Source organism: Salminus brasiliensis, chromosome 21 (genome assembly GCF_030463535.1).
Source record: "Salminus brasiliensis chromosome 21, fSalBra1.hap2, whole genome shotgun sequence".
Lineage (NCBI taxonomy): Eukaryota > Metazoa > Chordata > Actinopteri > Characiformes > Bryconidae > Salminus > Salminus brasiliensis.
In genome coordinates this window covers 11,567,662-11,589,119 of record NC_132898.1, presented here as the reverse complement: position 1 = coordinate 11,589,119, position 21,458 = coordinate 11,567,662, and the positions used below count along the sequence as shown (strand labels likewise).

General features: G+C 36.7%; 1 protein-coding gene across 1 annotated transcript; it reads left to right on the top strand.

Moving 5' to 3' along the window:
- The first annotated feature begins 201 nt into the window (after positions 1 to 201).
- Positions 202 to 21,406, top strand: plch2b (phospholipase C, eta 2b). Its single transcript, XM_072666524.1, has 21 exons — positions 202 to 409; positions 3,163 to 3,309; positions 4,307 to 4,550; positions 5,227 to 5,356; positions 7,950 to 8,120; positions 8,459 to 8,552; positions 9,326 to 9,529; positions 9,804 to 9,924; positions 10,963 to 11,134; positions 11,243 to 11,353; positions 12,326 to 12,403; positions 12,679 to 12,779; positions 13,476 to 13,564; positions 13,757 to 13,942; positions 14,750 to 14,857; positions 14,988 to 15,112; positions 15,200 to 15,284; positions 17,282 to 17,428; positions 17,566 to 17,645; positions 18,439 to 20,116; positions 21,390 to 21,406. The coding sequence occupies exons 1-21, from the start codon at positions 202 to 204 to the stop codon at positions 21,404 to 21,406; spliced, it is 4,296 nt and encodes a 1,431-aa protein (XP_072522625.1).
- The last annotated feature ends 52 nt before the right edge of the window (positions 21,407 to 21,458 follow it).

The window sequence follows — 21,458 nt, the reverse complement described above, 5'->3', positions numbered from 1 at the left end:
GTTTTAGTGTTGACACTGTGATAGTACAGTATCTATATTGTCAGATTTCTAGAGACATTTTGTTATGACAGTGATGACTTGTGATAAATGTGCTACTGCTTTTTATCATTATTGCTCAGAACTAGGCTAGACTATGGCTGGTTAAAGTGGTGGAGGATAATGACCTGACGAGCCAGCAGGTGGTTTTAAAGCTGTACAGTGATGAACACTTCTACAGCAATGGCACCGCTGTCTCCAGTCATTTTTTCACCCTCCTCTCAATCCTGGAGCCCCCATCGATCCCCCACCCCAGCCATAATGACCTCACCCAAACTCTGGCAGAAAGCTTCCATATCCCGCCTAGCTGAGGAGTTCTTCTGGATTGGTGGGAGCATTGTGGCGACGCCAAAATGGAGAATGGGCCAATTCGGTAAAGTTTTTGCATGTACCACACATTTTATAAAATTTATGTACGCTGTCCAAACGTACGCACCACTTTGAGCTAAATCCATTGCTGATGCAGACATTGCAGTCAATAAGTAATCATTGCCTGTTGTAGAACGTGATGGTTTAAAGCAGCCATGTGATAAGTTTGGGAAGAGTTGGAGTGGCGTTTGTGACCCAGAACTAATCATCTAGCATCCATACCTAAACTCAGTACTGCCCTTTTGGCTTACTTCTGTCAAATTCTTACAGCAGTGGTCCAACATCTAGTGTAAAACTTGCTGTACTCTGAATTATTCAGTAAACACTGAATTACTCAGCATCTATTCTTAATGGTTCAGTATGTACTCAAAATTATTCAGCATCTACTCTGATTTTTTTTAATATGTACTCTAATTGTTTCAGTGTCGACTGAATTATTCAGTACTACTATTCTAACTTGTTCAGCACATACTCTGAATTATTCAGTATCTATTCTGAATTACCCAGTATGTGCTGTGAAAGATTTATCTCTGAATTATTTAGTATCTATTCTGAATTACCCAGTATGTGCTGTGAAAGATTTATCTCTGAATTATTCAGTCACTACTCTGAATTATGCAGTATGTACTCTAAATTATTCAGTATCTATTCTGAATTGATCAGTACATACTCTGAATTATTCAGTATCTATTCTAAATTATTTAGTTTTGACTCATTATTCACTACCTTCTCTAAATGATTTAGTATCTATTGTAAACTATTTAGTAACTACTGTGCTATGCATTAATCAGTATCTACTACAAATTATTCAGTATGTATGAAGCTTCAGTGCACTCTCTAAACTCTCTTTACATGCATAAATAATGCAAAAGTTGATCCTGTTAAAAACAGCTTGTGTTTCTCCCCTGCGAATGCAGTGAGAAGCCTGTGGGCCGTTTAAATGGCATATGGACTCAGACACAATCCCCTCAGATTAGATGTGGGGAAACATCACATGACGTTCATGCCCCAGATCTACTCACACAGTGTCTGTAGCAAAGACAAGCTCATTTTCAGTGAAAATGTTGAAAAAAAATACTAACAAACTGCAGATATTATATGAATTATTTTCAGATTTCTGAAAAGTTGCTTTGCAAGAACAAAAGATGCAAAACCAAGACATTTGACCTGACTTAATAATTAATTTTAGTCAGTTAACGAACTGTTGTAGGCATTCCAATAAATATTGAGCCTAAACAAAAATAAATGGTTTGATTAGTAAAATTGCTTGGAGCATGTTTAGTGTGGGCATAGCTAAATGTAAATGAAAGACACTATTTTATAGACAAGTAGTCATTGCATCATTTACCCATGTATGTCTTTTAACCTTGTATATCTGTACTTTCTTATTCTGTATATGTTTCTTGACATAATTTGATGTTTCTTTCTTTTAATTGTTTTTTTAAAGAGCTAAGCTATACTAAAAAAAACATAATAATTATGAAAGAAAGAATAATTTCTGTCTATAACTTTGACCACAGTAGCCCATCTGTGGGTAGCCCAGGCAGGATAGCGTTCTTCATTGCTGCCCCTTCATTTCCATTTCTTTAACAGAGTAATACTGACTGCACTGCTGCACTGAATGTATCCAGATTAATCAAATATAGTTTCTATTTCTGTTTCTATTTATGTGTATATATATATATGTGTGTATATGAGAGAGGGAGAGAGAGAAAGAGAGATTTTTTAAAGTTGTGTGTTTGTTTTTACCAGAAATGTATGTAAAAGTAAAGGAACATAAAAGATTTCTCCAGCGCAGCATGCCAGAGTGCTCGTAAATACAATCACGACTGCTCCATCTGACGTAGCCATGTAATCTGATTGTCAGGTTAACCTGCACAAACAACGACACCAGAGGACTCAAGGACATGATATTTTGTACAGGAAATTACACAAACCCAAACAGCAACAACTGCAACTGCAACTTACATTGTATATGTAGAATATACAATGTAAAATGGTTTGTTAGTTCCACCTAAAAAACTATGTTTTTTGTTTTTTTTTACAATTTAGTTGGATTTGTTCTACGCAGATAAATACAATTTTCACATTTAACCAGATGTCCTAATATTTTGACTGGTACTGTACATCAACAAATCTCACTTTAAACTGTGAGTAAAATCTAAACTTCTGATGCTTATCAAAAAAAAACAAAAACGTAAGCAGTTGTAATTGCTAATCATGATTTGCTTTTGGCCTAAAAGACCATTCACTGTGGCTGGGTACATGCAGAGTGTTGTCGGGCAAAGTAGTCCCCAAACTTTTTTCTTCTTCCCACTATTGAACCCTTATCGATATTATATATAATAACTTTAATTTTAGTGAGGTCAGGAAGTTAAATGATCATACAATGACAAATGAAGAGGTTCAATGAATGAATGTATTTTACATCAATTCAAACCTTAAAGCCACTTCAAATCAACTTCTGCCCTGTCCTACTTTTTACAGTATACTTTCCTATCCTTCTTGGGGATTATGCCATTTTGTCACAAGCAAAGGTTCACAGTATAAAAAATACATAACAATTAGATCATTATTTTAATATTGACCTTTGTCACATTATTGTTTTGCCAATATGTTGTAAGACATATTGTGTATGTAGAAATATGTTGTTTGTCACAGTACAATGACTATCATGCCGTCAGTCATATATACCTGCAGTCACATTTGAATGTAGATAATTATGCAAGGTTTGGTTTGATTTTGTGTTCTGTATAGTGGAGAGATGCATGTGCACCATGCAGACTGGCACTCAGATGATTAAACTAAGAGGGAAATCAAAGACGCTTGTGCGATTTTTCTACCTGGACGAGCATAGGTCCTGCATCCGCTGGAGACCATCTAGAAAGCATGAGAAAGCCAAAAGTGAGTTTCTCTTTCTATTATTCTATTATTACTCTTATTAGTGTTAAATATTAGGATAGCAGTGGCATCCATTTTTGCAAGACTGGTTATCCTATACAGTTCTATGCAAAAGCTTTTGGAATGGTACCACACACCCCTTTCTTAACATCACAGAATTAGAGGATTTGAATTTGCACAGGCCACAATGATGTTTTACATTTGTTATGAAAGATAGAAGGTTTTACTGTATAAAAGTATTCTTATAGTCTTTTATGTTTGGTTAGTGTCATTTGGCCAAGGGTGTTCAAACTTTCACATACAACTATGTATTTCTACAGAAAAATCAACTACAAGAACAGTCATTGTAAAATTAGCTTTTGGAAAAAGCTACAAAACTAAAGAACAAAACTGCCTTGGGAAAAAATACCAAAGCCCATCTCCTTCTTGTCATTTACATTTGGCTGACACTCTCATCCAGAATGACTTACATTTTATGTTTATGTTCATGTTACACAGACAGTGTTAGCAGTCTTGCTGATGGTCTGTTATTTGGCATTTTGGCAAGGGAAACTTGCCATATGAAAGGCACTACACCATTTATTTAAAGCACAACTTAAACAGCTTCAAAGTCATTGCGATGCTCCACTGACATATAATATTACGAATAGCTTTGGTGTCGTTCCTACTCTGGGTTCAGCATGCCACAAACTGCACATTATAAATGTGTAATAAAGTGTTTCTTGTAGGGCTGGTTTAAAGCACAAATTACACTTTGTATGACTGTTGGTCCAGGAGCACGAAATACAAATTCTTGTATAATAATGATGCTTTAAACAATGTTTTAAAACAGCTTAATGCACATGAAGCTATATGTTGAAGCAAATTATCCCCACAGTATGTTTTTTTCATTAAAAAAAATCAGTAAAATAGATATTTTCAAAGCAAGGCAAGATGAACACAAAATTCTTGCTATCTGTGTGTAAATGTATATTCATTTTTTGCTTTCCTAATTCTCCAGTCTCCATAGATTCCATCCATGAGGTTTGTGAGGGAAAGAAAACTGAGATGTTTCAGCATTTCTCCAGCAGCAACTTTGATGAGAACTGCTGCTTCAGCATTTATCATGGATGCCACATGGAGTCCCTGGACCTGGTGACCACAAATGGAGAGGAGGCCAGGACCTGGATTACTGGCCTTAAGTACCTCTTGGCCGGCATCAGTGATGAGGACAGCCTGGCACGAAGACAGCGGACGAGGGACCAATATCCTTTACTTTCTGACATGCAGGACAAACACCACAGCAGTGCCCAGAATAATACAGGAAACATTTTTGGCCTGTCGAAGCAAACTTCAGAATAAAGATAGCAAAGAGTGGTGTATTCAGGATTAAATGAGTCATAGTGCAAAGCAAAAACAGCCTACCTCAAAAAAAAACAATGTATAGAATGCAAATTGCTTGTTTATGTACTACTGCTATGTCTCAACTAAGTTACTTCTGTAATGTAGGCTGATTGTTGAAGCACATTACGTTTCTGTAGCTATTTATAGGTCTAGGTAATAATATAAGGGGTTCAATAAAGATGTCAGAGGGCCCAGTATCCCAGCGTGAAAACCCCATCTACAGGATACTGCTAGTAGTCTCAAAAAATTATGTTTAAATTTTAAACATAGCTCATCACCCAAGACATGCTTGGTGTCTGAATTTTGATGATTCCAAAAGTAATGGAAGCTTTCAGTCACTTGCTTACATAGTTTCTGATACTGTTATCTATATTTTTTTGTCCATTGTGACAATGTAGGAAAAAAATTGTAAATTGTATTTTTGCAACCACTAGAACGTTATACCTTTTTTGTGTAGAACTGTCTATACCATTGTAATTATTCTGCAATAGAGTATCTTGGCAGTTGGCAACATTTTGGCCTTGACTCCTGCTGCAGGTGGTTGAGACAGACATTTTCAGAAGCGGATAAAAATGGAGATGGAAACCTGAGTATTGGAGAAGTTCTACAGCTTCTCCACAAATTAAACGTCAACCTACCCAGGCAAAAAGTCAGGGAACTATTTGAGGTTGGATGCATTTTCACTTTTTTACCTAAAAGCTAATCCAGTTACTGTGCTTTGTTTGTGAAAACTATTAAGGACCACCTGAACTCGAAAATGTGCTTTTTTAATGCAAACATTTTGTGGTTGGCTTATTATGAATATATAGATTGATAGTTCAACAATTACCCATACACCATGTTTTGAAAAATGCGTGAGTATAAAAATATTTATAAAGTTGAAGGTTTTAACTGTCACATAATGTAATGGTTAGGAATAGAACATAAAATGCTATCTTTACATTCTGTGTCTTTTTACAATAAAGGTTCTTTACACTTTGGGAACCAAAAGAGTTTTTATATGGCATCATTTATTTAAAAAGTGGTACTTAGCATTAATAATATATGGTATTTACTTTGTCTTTTCAGTAGTGTATGTCAGTAGTTGGAAGATTCTGAAGTGGTAGTCACAGTCGCCTGACTTAAACCCTATAGACAGTCTTTGGTGAGATTTGAAGAGGATGGTTGCAGCATGCAAACCCAAGAATGCTAATGAACTGGAGGCCATTGCCTATGAGGAATGGGCTAAGATACCTCAGGAACACTGCCAGAAGCTGGTGTCTGGCTATGCATCAAGTTTGCAGCAGATCGAAATAGGACTAAACAGATATTTTGTTAGTTATATTAGTTGTGTAGTTGTGTTGAGCTGTTTAAATTGTTCTTGTTGGATTGGTTGATTGCAAACAGCTGAAAGTTTGCATGATCTTGATTTTCGTCTCAAGCTAAGCAATGTTTAAATAGCTTTTGTCAACAGGAAAATGTTTCCATGCATGAAAATTAACCCAGATGTTGCCAATAAATCAGAAGCTTCCAAAGACATGACATCATCATATGGGCTGTCCCAAATTGTTTAAAGACATTGTAATCTTAGGGTATTTACTTTTGACTTTGAAGAAAGTAATAAAAATTGCCTCCTTTATTATTCTGGCATTTAGCAAATAGAAATCATTTTGGTAATCTTAATTTACCTAAAACGGGGAAAGTTTATTCTAAATTCATGACAGACAGTGAGAATAAATGGCAATATGTTTCTCCTCTAAGCTATCTTTCCATCTTCAGTGTCTTTTTTATTTTCCCATAGAAATCAGTGCTAGTGCTAGTCCAGCTGTCAGGCAGTTAGCTGGTTAATTATATTATTGTTTATCATTTCATACTGTACTGTTGTTCACATTAACAGACACTCTGAACAAAGGTCTTTGCCGTTTGGTAATTTCTAATTCTAATAAAATGGGCATAACATGGTAAATGTGGTCTAATTAATTGTTAGCTAGCCAGCTAACATTAGCTTAGGTAGACGTGCTGAACTCAGGAGTATTTGTACTTGGTCCCGCATAGAGCTCTCACCATTTCCTTTCTGGTTGGAAAAGGTTCTTTTCCTTGTAGTAACTTTGGTTCATCTCAGTGGCAAACAGAGCTGAGCTATGGTACTGTAGCTAATTTGATGGAAATGTAAATATTTTTTAGTACAAAATGTTTGTGAGGCCACAGTGGGAAATAACCTCTAACCTTGCTCCCTTCGAGTTCATTTGTTTTTGTTTTTTTTCACTGTACATTTAACTCGTTGTTCGTCTAATTGCAAACCCTGTAGGTTCTGTCATTTCTGCCAGTTCATGCAGTTTTAACTTTTTAACAAGTGGACTGATATTCATTCAGTTACATTTGAAGTAATTTGAAGCATGGATGAAATGTCTTCAGCTGAGACTATTTAAGCTGTGGACTGAAGAACTAAGGAGATTTTGAGAATGTGACCACATTAATCTGATTATTTCTACCACTGAACTACATCACTGGAAAGTAACAATCCAGTAACAATCATGATGAGCTTATATCAACATTTACAAATTGTTGTATCCTAATATTCTTGTGCACTGTGTACTAGTTAATGTACTTTTGCATAAGTATTTGGACAGTGACACAATTTTGTATCTCCATGATATGTTTTGGATTATTATCCATCTGTACTATGAAAGGGGCATCATATTAGGTTTGCAGCATTTTGCTGAATGTAAGCAGAAAGTATAGCTCTGTAAACTTCAGAACTCATCCTGTTACTTTTCTTAGCAGTCTGGCAGCCATACATGCCCATGCCACAACAGTGCTTCCATCATGTTTGACACATGCATCAACACCCATTTGGACCACATAAGGAGATTTTTCATGAACAGCCAAATGCAAATTTTTCTAATGTAAATTAAATACTTGGAATCAACTCTAGGTTGTTGACTTTTTTGCTAATGAAGAATGAGGTTAATGAGGAAACAACACATGCCTGACTATGACAATACTTATCAGTCAGTGATCAGTCTGATTACTTTTTGAGCTAATGAAAATAAAGGAAGGAGTCAGGTAGGAAGGATGTTTCAATTAACTAATCAGATTTCCTTTAGCATTTCTAAATTGGAAAGCAACTAACTCGCTGTAACCTTTTTTGAGAAATATAAAACATAAATATAAAATATCATTGTACACTTCAGTACAGTCTGCCTGTTTGTTTTACCTATTTGGGGTGAAAGCTGAATGATTGCTACATCTTAAAGTATAATTGTGAATTTTTTCCACAGGAGGCCGACACAGATGATAATCAGGGATGTTTAGCTTTTGAGGAGTTTTGCAACTTCTATAAGATGATCTCAACCCGACGGGACCTTTATTTAATAATGCTGACCTACAGCCACCGTAAAGAGCACATGGACTTAAACGACCTCTTACGATTCCTAGAGAGTGAACAGAAGGTGGGTAAAAACTAAAAACTGCTAACAACCGCATTCATTCAAAAACTATTCCAACCATCAAAATGTTCATCACATGCATTTGGATTATTTATGTATTTAATACTGTTGGCTATAAAAAAAAAAGTTAATCAGTTTTTTATTGGTGACTACTGGTTCAATGGTTACTGAACATGCCATAGCTGCACCCTTAAAGGGGCATTAGCCAAGATTTTAAAAACACAACCTCCAGCAGTTAGGTGGCAATGAACACAACACTGGAACATTTTCCCCTCTAGAGCATATTTCTCACTATGATATTCATTAACTATATTTTCTAATGCAATGTTTCTCTTTTTAAGATGGTAAATGTATCTCGAGAATACTGCCAGAAAATTATAAACCAGTTTGAGCCATGTCCTGAAAACAAAGCACATATGGTCCTGGGAATCGATGGTAAGATATAATCCTAAATTCACTGTATTTAGGAGCAGCATGAAGATGACTTGTTTTTACTTTGGCAATTTACATTCATTTACATAATGTCCACCTCAAATGCAGTCAGCTGATACATACACTACATAGCTAGAAGTATATGAACTTGTGCTTGTTAAATGTCTCCTTTCAAAACTATGGGCATTGATATAGAGTTGTTTGACCTTCACAATGCATACAACTTCCAATTTGATTCAATTCAATTCAAATGTATTTACATAGCACTTTTTACAACAAATGTCACGAAGCAGCTTTACAGAGATCCGGGTCCGAGTCTCTTTTGAGCAAGCTAGAGGCAACGGTGGCAAGGAAAAACCTCCTCAGGTTGAGAGGAAGAAACCTTGAGAGGAACCAAGACTCAAAAGAGGAACCCATCTTCCCAAGGTTGACACCGGATAATAACAATGATAAGCAAAACAGGAATAAAAACAACAATAAAACAAAACTAAATTAAGAAAAACTGGTAAATGTGGCATCAAGCTATACAAGCTGAAAATGTGAGTGAGATAATAAAGTCCATGCAGATAGACAATCAGAAGCATAGTCATGCAGTGAGGTGAGGATCAATCAACTTCTACACATCTCAACTTCCACACTTCTGACACCAATTATGTCTCCACTTATCAACTGCATTTAGGAAGTCAAGGGGGAATTTCATATTTGTGTATATTTGATTTTCCACTGAAATGTCCTTCAAAGCTTGAACGGTACAAAAATTCCTTATGCTTCCAAAGGGTTTACTAACTACATGCGAAGTCCAGCTGGGGACATTTTTAACTCAGAACATTACCAAGTTAATCAGGACATGATGCAGCCACTCACAAACTACTACATCGCCTCCTCACACAACACCTACCTGACTGGAGACCAGCTACTGTCTCAGTCCCGAGTTGACATGTACGCGTATGTCCTGCAGGCCGGCTGTCGCTGTGTGGAAGGTAAGTACTGCTTAATCTGTTATTAGTCTTCTATGAAGTATATGCTCTATAACGGGACCTCGTATCATTTATTTACATGATATGTAACTCAATATATATCTGTGTATATATCAACGTCAGTAACTTTACTGACAAAAAACACATCCTGACAACTGACCACTATGTTTAAAATCACTTGTCATATCAATCAAAAGTAAAACATAAAAAAATAAATATTACTCATAGTTATTATTCCTTTAACACATTTGTTAATTAAGTCTGTCTCTCTTTGCAGTGGACTGCTGGGATGGACCTGATGGAGAACCAATCGTTCATCATGGCTACACTTTAACCTCAAAAATCCTCTTCAAAGACGTTGTTGAGACGATCAACAAATATGCTTTTGCCAAAAGCCAGTAAGGTTATAAAGATAATAATAATAGTACTGTTGCAGTGAGACTCTTTAGTGAGAATATAAACCACTATTTGTGCAGACCACTATTATTAATATTTTTATAAATATTAATACGGACTCACTACAACCATGACCAGGAATAAGAAAATAATAATGAATATTTAATGAACACATTAAATAGAAAAAAAACTGTTTAGATGTAGCCATTTATTGTTGACAAAAACTGAACAAATTTGAGAAGTCCTCCTGCAAGGGGCTACCCACCACACCACACCCACCACCAGTCAGTCCTGCATAAAAAATTGTAGCTAATCTATGTGATTAGAATCATGTAATTACAGATGTTATGAATACAAAACTTTGAATCATTTTGAATCTGAAAGTGAATTCTGAATTAAAACTGAATTTTAAGGTTTGTAGAGCAATTTAAAATCTGAAACTGAGTTTTGTGGTTGGTCTGGTGCAATCAAACATTTTTAGATTAAACCTCAAAACAGACAGACTTGTCATTTTTAACTTGGCTACTACTTTTTAATGGCTTCCTGGCCATTGTTAGGTCACCGGCATGTAAGGCAGACTGGTACTTACTGAGGCCTGTGCGGACTGCCATTATTGTGAGATATTGGTACTCATAGCATGGTTGGGACCTAACCGTGGTATAATCAAAATGAAGTAGATTTTGTAGACACATATGTTTTTACTTTTACTTTTACTATTCTTTGTAAAAGCAATTTTACTTCTACTATAGTCAATATTTCACTAAAGTAAAAAAAAAAACTAATTAGGGAAAATAATTTAAATTTAGCCAATTTTATAATTAACAGCAAAATCTGCTCTTGATACCAATATGCATGAAGTGTACTTCATTGGAAAGTAACAGTAAAAATTAAGCTTTATCATTCACAAACAGAGATGAATTACTTTATTGAAGGGTTTCACAATGAATAGTGCTGATAGGATTTTTCATAGAAGAGTGTTAAAAGTGTGGCTAGACACTACTGATGTAATAATTTAATGATGTATTTTTTTTTCATTGCAGATATCCTGTAATCATCTCCATAGAGAATCATTGCTCAGTGCCTCAACAGAAAAAAATGGCTCAGTATCTCACTGAGGTGCTGCAAGACAAGCTGGACTTGTCCAATATTAACATTAATGAATCCCGACGACTTCCTTCGCCTGAGGTCCTTAGAGGGAAGATTCTTGTGAAGGTGAAAGTTAATGTGTAAATGCAATGTAAATGTTAAATTTAAACCCTAAAATGTATGTATGCAGTCAAATCGAAAAACAATCTATTGGATGTGTTGTGTGTTCTTCAGGGTAAGAAGCTGCCTGCTAATATAGACGAGGATGCAGAAGAAGGAGACGTGTCTGATGAAGATAGTGGAGAAGAGGATGATGATGATGAGGAGGAACAGCCAAATGAACAGGTGACCATAGACAGTGTTGATATAGTGATGAGCATAGCTGCCTTCTTAGCAGTTGACCCGATTCCTGGCCAACGCAGCGCTTTAGGGCAGTGGTAGCTCAGTGGTTAGAGCACTGTGCTATTGATGGCTATTGATGAGGATTTGGGTTCAACACCAGGACTTGGCAAACTGCCACTGTTGTGCCCTTGAGGCTGGTCTCACCCTCCCAACAATGGCTGCCCACCTCTCTTGGCACCTGTGCTTACTGTCACTGTGTGTGTTTGATCACTAGTGTGTATGTGTGTTTACTGCACGGATGGGTTAAAGGCAGAGGCTAAATTCCATCTGTGTCCAACACAAATGGTGAATATGATTGTCTTGTCTTGCTTCTTTTACATTAGTGTGACTGGTGAATTGGAAGTCACCAAATTCTCCCTCTAAATTTCCGAAATTCAAATCTGGGATTTGTTTTTAATTCATCTGTATATAAACAACATACATTTTTAGAATTTTAAAATGTATTTTTTAGAAACATCGTATTAGAATTCTGAATTTTGGGAAACAAGTGGTGAAGTAAATTAAAGAATAAATATTAAAATTCAGTACTTCAGGGTAAATGCAGACATTTATATGAATGTGAGACCTTTGTGAAGTATTTGTAAAAGGGGTATTCCTGATATGCAGTGGTCACCTAAAAAGTGATCCAAGAAAGGACAACAGGTGAACCAGTGACAGGGTCATGGATCTAATGCTTATTGATGTGATCCATGAAGGTTCCACTTTACGACTTACAGGATCTGTAGCTAACGCCTTGGTTCCAGATACCACGGAATGCCTTCAAAGGTCTTGTGGAGTTCATTTCTCCTATCAGTCAGATCTGTTATGGTGGCACAAGGGGGACCTACTCAATATTAGGCAGGTGGTGCTAATGTTATGGTCTTGCATCTAAATGTCCCAATAGATAAAATGTGATTTTATTTATCTCTGCAACAGAGCAGGGTCAATGGAGCCGAAGCTGGAGACGAAACGAAAAAACGCTCAAGGAGATTCTTGGGCAGCTTCAGACGAAAGGTCAGCAAAACTCCTACAGCCTTCAGGTTCTTCTCATTGTCTTAACTAATGTTGGACTTATTTACAAAGTTATTCACACATGTATGTTTGCAACTATTTTATTGCATACTTATTTTATATACTGTGATTATTTTATAAAATGTTTTGTCATAAATGATTGTATTGACTCCAAAATATATGTAATCTTTCTTTAGCTTGATGCATTTGAGCAATCTGAGAAGTACAGAAAAATATCTTAAAATCTCTAAGCATTTGTCTAACAATTGATATTTTAGAAAAAAATGGTGAAATTAAAGAAGCGGCCAATTCTAAGTGACTCAGACATGGATCAGGAAACTTCCAGTGGTAATCCCAACAAAGTTATCAACTATGGCAAGTGAGTACTCCAGAATATTTAGTAACAGTTAAAGCATATGCTTAAATGTTTGGAATTTGTTCCAAATAAAAAATGCTTTTAAGACCTACCTATGACTGCTGAAAAAAAAAAAAAATTAAAAAATATATATATTTCTTTTGCAAATGCACCTCTCCCCGACAGATAGCTTGTATTTAACATTTAGTGAACTGTATGCCTTGGATACATTTGAAAAAGCTAATCTTCCACACTAAAATATTGTTTTCCCTGACCAACATTAAAAAAAATTCTCTCCATAAATAGATTTGAAAATATTGTTTTTGGTGTATTTTTTAATAATATGGATGTTTGCTGTAGGACATGATTTAAGTGCTAATGTGGATTAAAAAAAACATATGACACAAAATCCTTATTTAATTATCTTTATTGAAAATATCTTTTTAGTGTGAATAAGGTGTTACAGTGGGAAAATGTTAAACCACAAGAATTGTATAATACCTTATTAAAAATAGTTGAATAGCTGAATGTGTGTCCTCATCAATGTGTTTAAGCCCAAAATATGGAAAATACTGATGGGAAAAAAACATGTTCCCAAATTCCTGATTGTGACTGTAGATAATGAAAAGTGGGGAAATGGTCTGAGCTCCTCGTTAAGCACCTGCTGAACTTACAGCAATAAGTATGTGTTTATGTGTTGTTTGTCATGAAAATCTGCAGAAGAAGGAAGACAATGAGACTTTCTCGGGCCCTCTCTGACCTGGTTAAATACACAAAATCAGTACGAGTCCATGATATTGAAACTCAGGGTAAGAGCAGAATTATTCTACTGCACTGTTCATTTTTCCCCTAGATAAAGAGATATATTTCTGTGTTCTACAATGAAAAAGTTAATTAATTAAAATTACAGCTACAATAAAAGTAACATTAATAATTAAGTTATAAACAAATTAATATCTAGACTTAAGCTAAGCCTTAATGGATTTTTGTGTGTGTTATAGCATACATGTCCAGCTGGCAGGTGTCTTCACTGAATGAAAGTATCTCCAACCAGATCCTGCAGTTTAAACCAGGTCAGTTAGTGCGATTCAACCAGCGACAACTTCTGCGAGTTTATCCTTCCAACTACCGTGTAGACTCCAGCAACTTCAACCCTCAGCCATTTTGGAATGCTGGATGTCATTTGGGTATGATTTATGTTTTATGTATTGATGCATAAACATTTTGATTATTTGTTTATTTTGCTTTCTAAAACCACTACTGATGCATATTGACAAGCCCTCAAAATTCAGCAGTCATGACCTACAATCAGTATGCTTGTATACAAAATGAAATCAAATTGATTGGATTATCTGTTTTTATCTAGCTTAAGTCTTGCCCAAGGACTCTTATTAGTTTAGCGCAGCACAGTCACCCAGACTGGGAACCGAACTCTGGTCTCCCGCATGGTGTAATAGCTCACGGGCAGGTAGTGGTGTTACCTGTTGTGCTACACCAACCACACAATAAGAGCAGGGCCATACTGAAGAGCTGAGTGAACATGGTATTCGCAGAGGATGCCACATTTCCTATGACTTAGTTTGAATTCAGTCATGCACTCCCAAACACTTGCAAACAAAAAAAATTGAAAAAGGTTTTTCAACATTCAACTGATCACACTGCACCACATTCATTTACCAGGACTAAATATACTCCCTTGTATTAAAATATACACTGTTAGTGGTTCTAGAGGAAACAATATAGAAAAAGCAATAGAGTTGGATAGAAGAGTGATGGTTACTATAGGGAAATCTTAATCCAACAACATGCAAGGGGCAACATCATGATGTCAGTTCTCCAGAACGGTCAGTTTGCATGTAGCATGTGCTGTGTGTAGCTACTATTTAATGGCCTCATAATTCAAATAACAGTAATATCAAGGGGGAAAGGTCTGGATGCTAATGATGAACTATAAAAGTATAACACATCCACATATGTCTATTTTGACTTTGCAGTTGCACTAAATTACCAAACAGAAGGTCGAATGCTGCAACTAAACAGAGCCAAATTTGCTGCCAATGGGAACTGCGGATACGTGCTAAAGCCTAAATGCATGTGCAAAAGTAAAACCTTCATTTACCTAAAATATTTTTCTTTAATTTCAAATTATTTTTCTGGAACACATATTTGCATAATGTATTACTGATATGGTTGATATATGTATGTTTTGCCCATCTGTGGGAACACTTTCAGGTGCCTTTAACCCCATGTTGAGTGACCCATTACCAGGACACAGAAAAACACAATTAGTGCTGAAAATTATCAGCGGCCAGCAGCTACCTAAGCCAAAAGATTCCATGTTAGGTGACAGAGGAGAGGTAAAGTAACAATACCTGGAGCAATATATTCATTATATACGTAAAGAATAAATATCAATATCTGCTGATACATTCTGTTACCTGCAGATTATAGATCCCTTTGTCGAAGTGGAGATTATTGGTCTGCCTGTAGACTGCAACAAGGAGCAGACAAGGGTAGTGGATGACAATGGTGAGTGTTGGACAAAGTTCACAATTAGTTGAATAAGTAAATCATGAAAATGTCACCTTTAGAATTTAGCATTTCTACATTTTGGCAGTAAGTCACACTGACTTTGTCACTTTGTGAACTATTCATCTCCTAGCTAGTCAGCTATCTCTGTTAGAATTTGCCCCTACTTCATATATAAAGAACTCACAACTCTTTCTAGTTCAAGCAAGCAAGTTTTTAAAGCAGAATGCACCTGGTAGTTCCTTGTGAAGTCTTATTTGCCTATTTATCATCAAGTTCTAAGCTGTCTTTGCTACTCTGCTTTTTCTTTTATCATTTGTCCTGTTCTATCGATTATCATATTTGGACTGTGTTTTGCGTTTTCTTGCCTGTCTCGACTTGGATTGTTTTACTTCCATTTTGGAATTAAAATCCCAGTCAAATCCTGTTTGACTCTAGTGTCTTTAAATTGCAAGCCCTTTGACTAAAACAGAAGTCTTTTAAATAATCAAATCAAATCTCATTTTTGCCACATTGAGTAGGTGCACATTCCCTCACAGTAGTAAAAACACAAATTTAATTTAAAAAGCACAGATTTAATCTGAAATGTTTTATTTACTATTTACATATAAACATTGGATAAGGATAATTGGATAATTGACCCTCTCCACAATGGTCCAATTGATGTGAGCTGTGCACTTTCTCCTGCTTTCTAAAGTCCACTACCAGCTCCTTGGTCTTGATGACATTTAGAGAGGTAATTTTCCTGTCACCAAATGTGTCAGGAAGCTAACCTCCTTGCTATACCCTCAGTTGTTGCGCCATCTGCAAATTTAATGATGACACTGGAGCTGTGTCTGATATTGCAGTAGGTGTACAGGGAGTACAGGAGTGGGCTGAGCACACAGCCCTAAGGGGCTTTGCTGTTGAGGGTCAGTGAGGAGGACATGATGCTGCCCATCCTTAGCACCATTAGGACGTACAGAATTCCACTGCACAGTGAGCTGTTCAGAACCAGATCCCCAGCAGGGTGGGCGGAACTTAGCAGTGGAGGGGCTCCCCTGGGAGTGCAGCTTGAAGTGCCTCGAAATGAGCTTGTCTGGAAGTGCAGAACTGGTGTTAACCACATTGTGGTTAAAGTCCATGATTGTGTATAACCATTGCCACATGCTTTTGACATTGGTGGAGTTGAACTGTGCATTTGCTCTGGCTCTGTACTTATGATGGGCTGCTTTCATGTTCTTACGGAAAACATAGCTGGCTTTTTATATTCCTCCTAAAGCCTGGATCTGAAAGCAGTGCTGTGTGCTCAGAGCTCTGCAGACTTTACAGCTGAGCCATGGCTTCTGATTGGGGTAAACACAAACTGTCTTTGTGGGCACAACATCCTCTACATAGTAAACTACAGGAGTATAGATTCTCCCATTTCAGATTCTTCCAAGGTTGGGGTTCTACCATGCTCTCTGGGATGCCTGTCTCATCACTGAAGAAAAAAAAGAGACCATTGTAGACCATTCAATTGGATAAAGTAGTAGATAGATTAAAGTGGATACTTTAATCTAAAGTGACTTGTTTAGGAGTGTACTAGTACACACAAAAAACATGGTTCAGTTCATATCACAGTTTGGACATTATGGTTCGATATGAGCTTGGTACAACAAATAAAAAAAAAACAATGCCCTCACTTGCAAACATAACAGTTAGTGATAAAGAAAAACAAAGAAAAAGAAAAGAAAAACAAATGTGAATCGACAGCGAGAGGGAGGAAGAGAAGGGGGGGAGCAGGGAAATAGCAATTTAAAACCATACTACACCATACAAACATTTACTACAAGTCAGACCATGTAGCACCATGTAAATCCAAAATTCACTTCCTAATGGCTTGCATCGTGTACCATTACACCCTTATTGTTGTAATTTTGTAACTGTTGGTCAGTAGAATAATACAGACATAGTGAAGAAATGTGTGAAGTATGAGCTCTCAGAAGTGATTGTGGTTCTTGTTTTTCTTTTAACAGGCTTTAACCCTATGTGGGAGGAAACCTTGGTGTTTACTTTACACATGCCTAAAATAGCACTGGTGCGCTTTATGGTTTGGGATCACGATCCAATTGGGCGAGATTTCATCGGACAAAGGACAATAGCTTTTACAAGCATAATGCCAGGTACTTTACAATTCGTTTATACCAGGTATTCCAGACAGGCTGTTGTATTTTGAATATGTTACATTTAGGATACACAGATGACTGGATTCATGTTGCAAAACAGTGTTAGGTTTGATGTACCGACTTATTCTATGCAGGTTATCGTCATGTCTATTTGGAAGGTATGGAAGAGGCCTCAATTTTTGTTCATGTTGCCATCAATGACATCACTGGAAAGGTAGATCTTGCCTTGATTTTTTTTATTATTATTTAGAAGGGAGGGGTTCAATGCTTGATGGTGCATGGATATTTGCTAACTACCCTGTTATACAATATTATCACAATACCTCAGCAATGACAGGATTCTACTGTGGAATGCCACATATTGCAAAATGACATACAGTCACGTTTAAAGTTAGAACACATCATGAAAACCTTTGGCTTATATTTAAACATATGAACATTTGATATCCATTTAAACAATATTTAGAGATGGATGTAATATAACTAAACCAATATCACTGAAGAAATGAAGAAATGTAAAAAATCATTTGTAAAATGCAATTAATAGAAATGTAATTTCCTTGTGAGGAAACACCCTATTTCCTAATAGCTGGTATTTGCCCTTTTAGTTAGTGTTTCTTATAATGATCTGCCAATCTCGCTGTGGTACTAACACTCACTTTTACAACTCAAGAGCAAACGAAACTTAATGTCTAAAGGCTCCTCCAAAATCATCTCTAACCATGTTCTAATCACCTGCAGCTAATGTGATCCACCTGATTCTAATCTTTGTCATTTTAAGTAGTAACTAACTTAAACCTAACTTTTTTCTCACAGGAAGATAAGTATTTGTATTTAATTATATTTCACAAATGTCTTCAGTTTTATATGTTTATGTGTAAAGATCAAATGTACATATGTTTAAATATATTTTAAAAAACAAAGGTTTCAATGGGGTGTCCCAAATTTGTCATGAAATATTGAAATGTATTACTTCTTGACTGCAAATCATGCCTCTTTTTTGACAGAACAAATCAAGTAATGCCATGAAACAGCTCATCCAGAAAAATTTAATGCAAACATCTGAGGATGGCACAAAAACATCATTTGCTCCAAATTTCCTAAGAAAATCTGGAGCCAGGAAAGATCAAGCAAAAGCCAAGCAAGGATCACAGGAATCCTATAGCCCAGAAGATCTCCTCAACAGACGTTACAGTGATGATGTAAATTCACAGGATAGCAGGACTGCATCTCAAAGTCAGTCTCTCTACAGAGGAGCTCAAAGTGAGCCTTTGAAAAGATCTCACAGGGTGTGCTTCCAAGAACCCCAAGAAAATCTGGGAGTATCCCAGAGCCGCTTGTCTTCTACTGACAGTTACGGAGAATCAGAAAGAACCTCAAACAATGTCAGTTTAGGGTTCAGTCCAAGAAGGAACCCAGAAATAAATCCACCAGCACAAACAGACCAAAGCAACTTGAGGGTTGAAGTAAGTAGGAGCCACCCATCCTCTACCAAGATATGTGAAGCGTCAGGAAAAAGAGAAAATTACATTAATTTAGGGTTTGATCCAAAGGAGAACCAAGAAGGGAGTCTACCAGTTCAAATGGACCAAAGAAAACTAATGACTGGGGAAAGCTTGTCAAATGCAGAAAGCTGTGTAGCACCAGGAAAAGCAAATTACATCAACTTAGGGTTTGATCCTAGGGATAAACCAGAATTAAGCCTAAACCAAGCCAATTTAAACCATCAAGAGAGTGTAATTTGTAAAGGCAGTGACTTGCCTCCATTAGCCCAACAAGAGGATACTGATTCTGACCCAGCAGACTCACCTGAACTTGACATCAAAATTCCAACTCCCCAACGACCTGACCGGCCTTCTCTGTCTAAACAATCTTCAATTACAGAAAAGGTCTCTCTGAGTCCTGAGCTTGAATGTGAGAAATACAAGCCAATACTGGCTCAAGCAGTGGATTCTTCCAGTAGACGTTGGACTTTTAAAGACCAAGGAATGTGTAAACCCTTCGAGTATCAACCTATATTGGCCCAAGAAGCCAAGACTTGCACTGAGATTTGGACTCCAAAAAGCCCTGGAAACAGCCCAGGACACCTCAAAGAGAAAAAGTCCTTCATATTTGACCCAAAACCTGACAGATATCATAAGCACCAAAGTGAGCAAGGGACTCCAACAAGCCCAAGGCTAACAACTGGCAAAAGTGAGTTTGAGCTAAGGGGTTCTGTTGACCATCAATCAAAACTTTCAAACCAGTCACTAGCCATTCCTGCAACTCCTGCAATGAACAGACGTCTCCTGCAGAGCCCAGGTGGTCCATCTTCCACAGACTTACAGCTTAGGCTACGCCGATCGTGCAGTGTCCCAAGAAGGCAGCCTCCTTCTCACCCAAATTCCCCACAAAAATTTAGGATTGATGCGGTCTGTAAAAATCCCATACCCAAAAACCACTTCAGCCCTGTTCTACAAGATAATACTGGTTTAAACATTGCCCATAACCATGGCCTTGCTGAAAGCGAGTCCAGCAGCCAGGACAGTCTGGAAAGCATCGATTTGAGCACCCTGCCCTCTAGGGTCCATGACACTCAACAACAGACTGTGGGAACATTGCAACGAGAAATGAACGCTCTGTTTGAGCAGAAAATGAGGGAGATCCGCTGTCACTCACCATTATTTTTCAGTGGTGAGTCTTACAGTTTTATTCTATACATATGTACACTAATCAGTTGTAACAATAATATCCTCTTTCTACACTCATTGTCCACTCTATCAGATCCACGTACTATATAGGAGAAGGTTGTGGTGACATAATTACAAAATATAGGTGTTATTTACACACGTGGACAAAATTGTTGGTACCTCTCGGGTACTGAAAGAAAAACCCACAATGGTCACAGAAGTAACTTGAATCAGACAAAATTAATAATAAATAGAAATTCTATGAAAATGAACAAATGCAAATCCAACATTGATTTTGAACCATGCTTCAACATGCTTGTCTATAATTTTCTTTTTTTATCTCCTAAAACAACTCTTTCCTTCACTTCCTCTGATCCATGTTGAGTGTGGTACACACCATGTCACCAAACAGAACGGTGACTACCTACAGGTACAGCCCTATATATAGCCCCTCTAACTGATTACAAGACACCTGTGATGCTAATTAGTGGACACACCTTGATTTAACATGTCCCTTTGGTCACATTATTTTCAGGGGTACCATCATTTTTGTCCAGGCCTGTTTCATGAGAAAAAATAATTATAATTCTGTAGAAGCATGGTTCAATATCAATGTCGGATTTTCATTTGTTTCATTTTCATTTCTTATTACTTTTGTCAGATTCAAGTTATTTCTGTGCCCATTGTGGGTTTTTCTTCCATTAACCAAGGGGTACCAACAATTTTGCCCACGTGTGTAGGTAGTGGGCTTTCTCAGCAATGCAGTGACGTGTTTGAGTGGATCAGACATAACAATGCTGCATCTGGTAAGTGCTCCTATTTGGTAAGGGGAGCTGATGAAATGGGCAATGCATGTATAAACAAGATGGTGGTGTGAATGTTATTGCTGATCAGTGAATATGTGGTCGGTCATGTGAATAGCTATATAATCATAATAACCATGGTACATATCAACATTGTCATATCAAAGCATTTTCACACCACTTTACTTTTACAACATCCACTGCTCTTTACATTGTGTATACATTTAATAACTGATACCAAGGCACAGTGCTCCACAATTTTTGCACATGCAATAAATTCTTGTAACATTAACACAAAGCTTGTGTCTTTAAAAGTTGCTGTGTCTTAGATGATAGAGGGTGTGACAAAGATAAATTGTACCCTCTGTTTGTTTTCATAAAACATTATAGTATTTTCTCATTTTTGTATATCCTATGATTTTTGTAAAATAGATATTTATGTAATTATGTGATACATATACATATGTGTATTTGTGTGTGTTTCAGATCACTCAACATTGTAGAAATGCATACAGGATGCAAAGAAATAGAAAGGTAATCCTGCAAAACTGCACC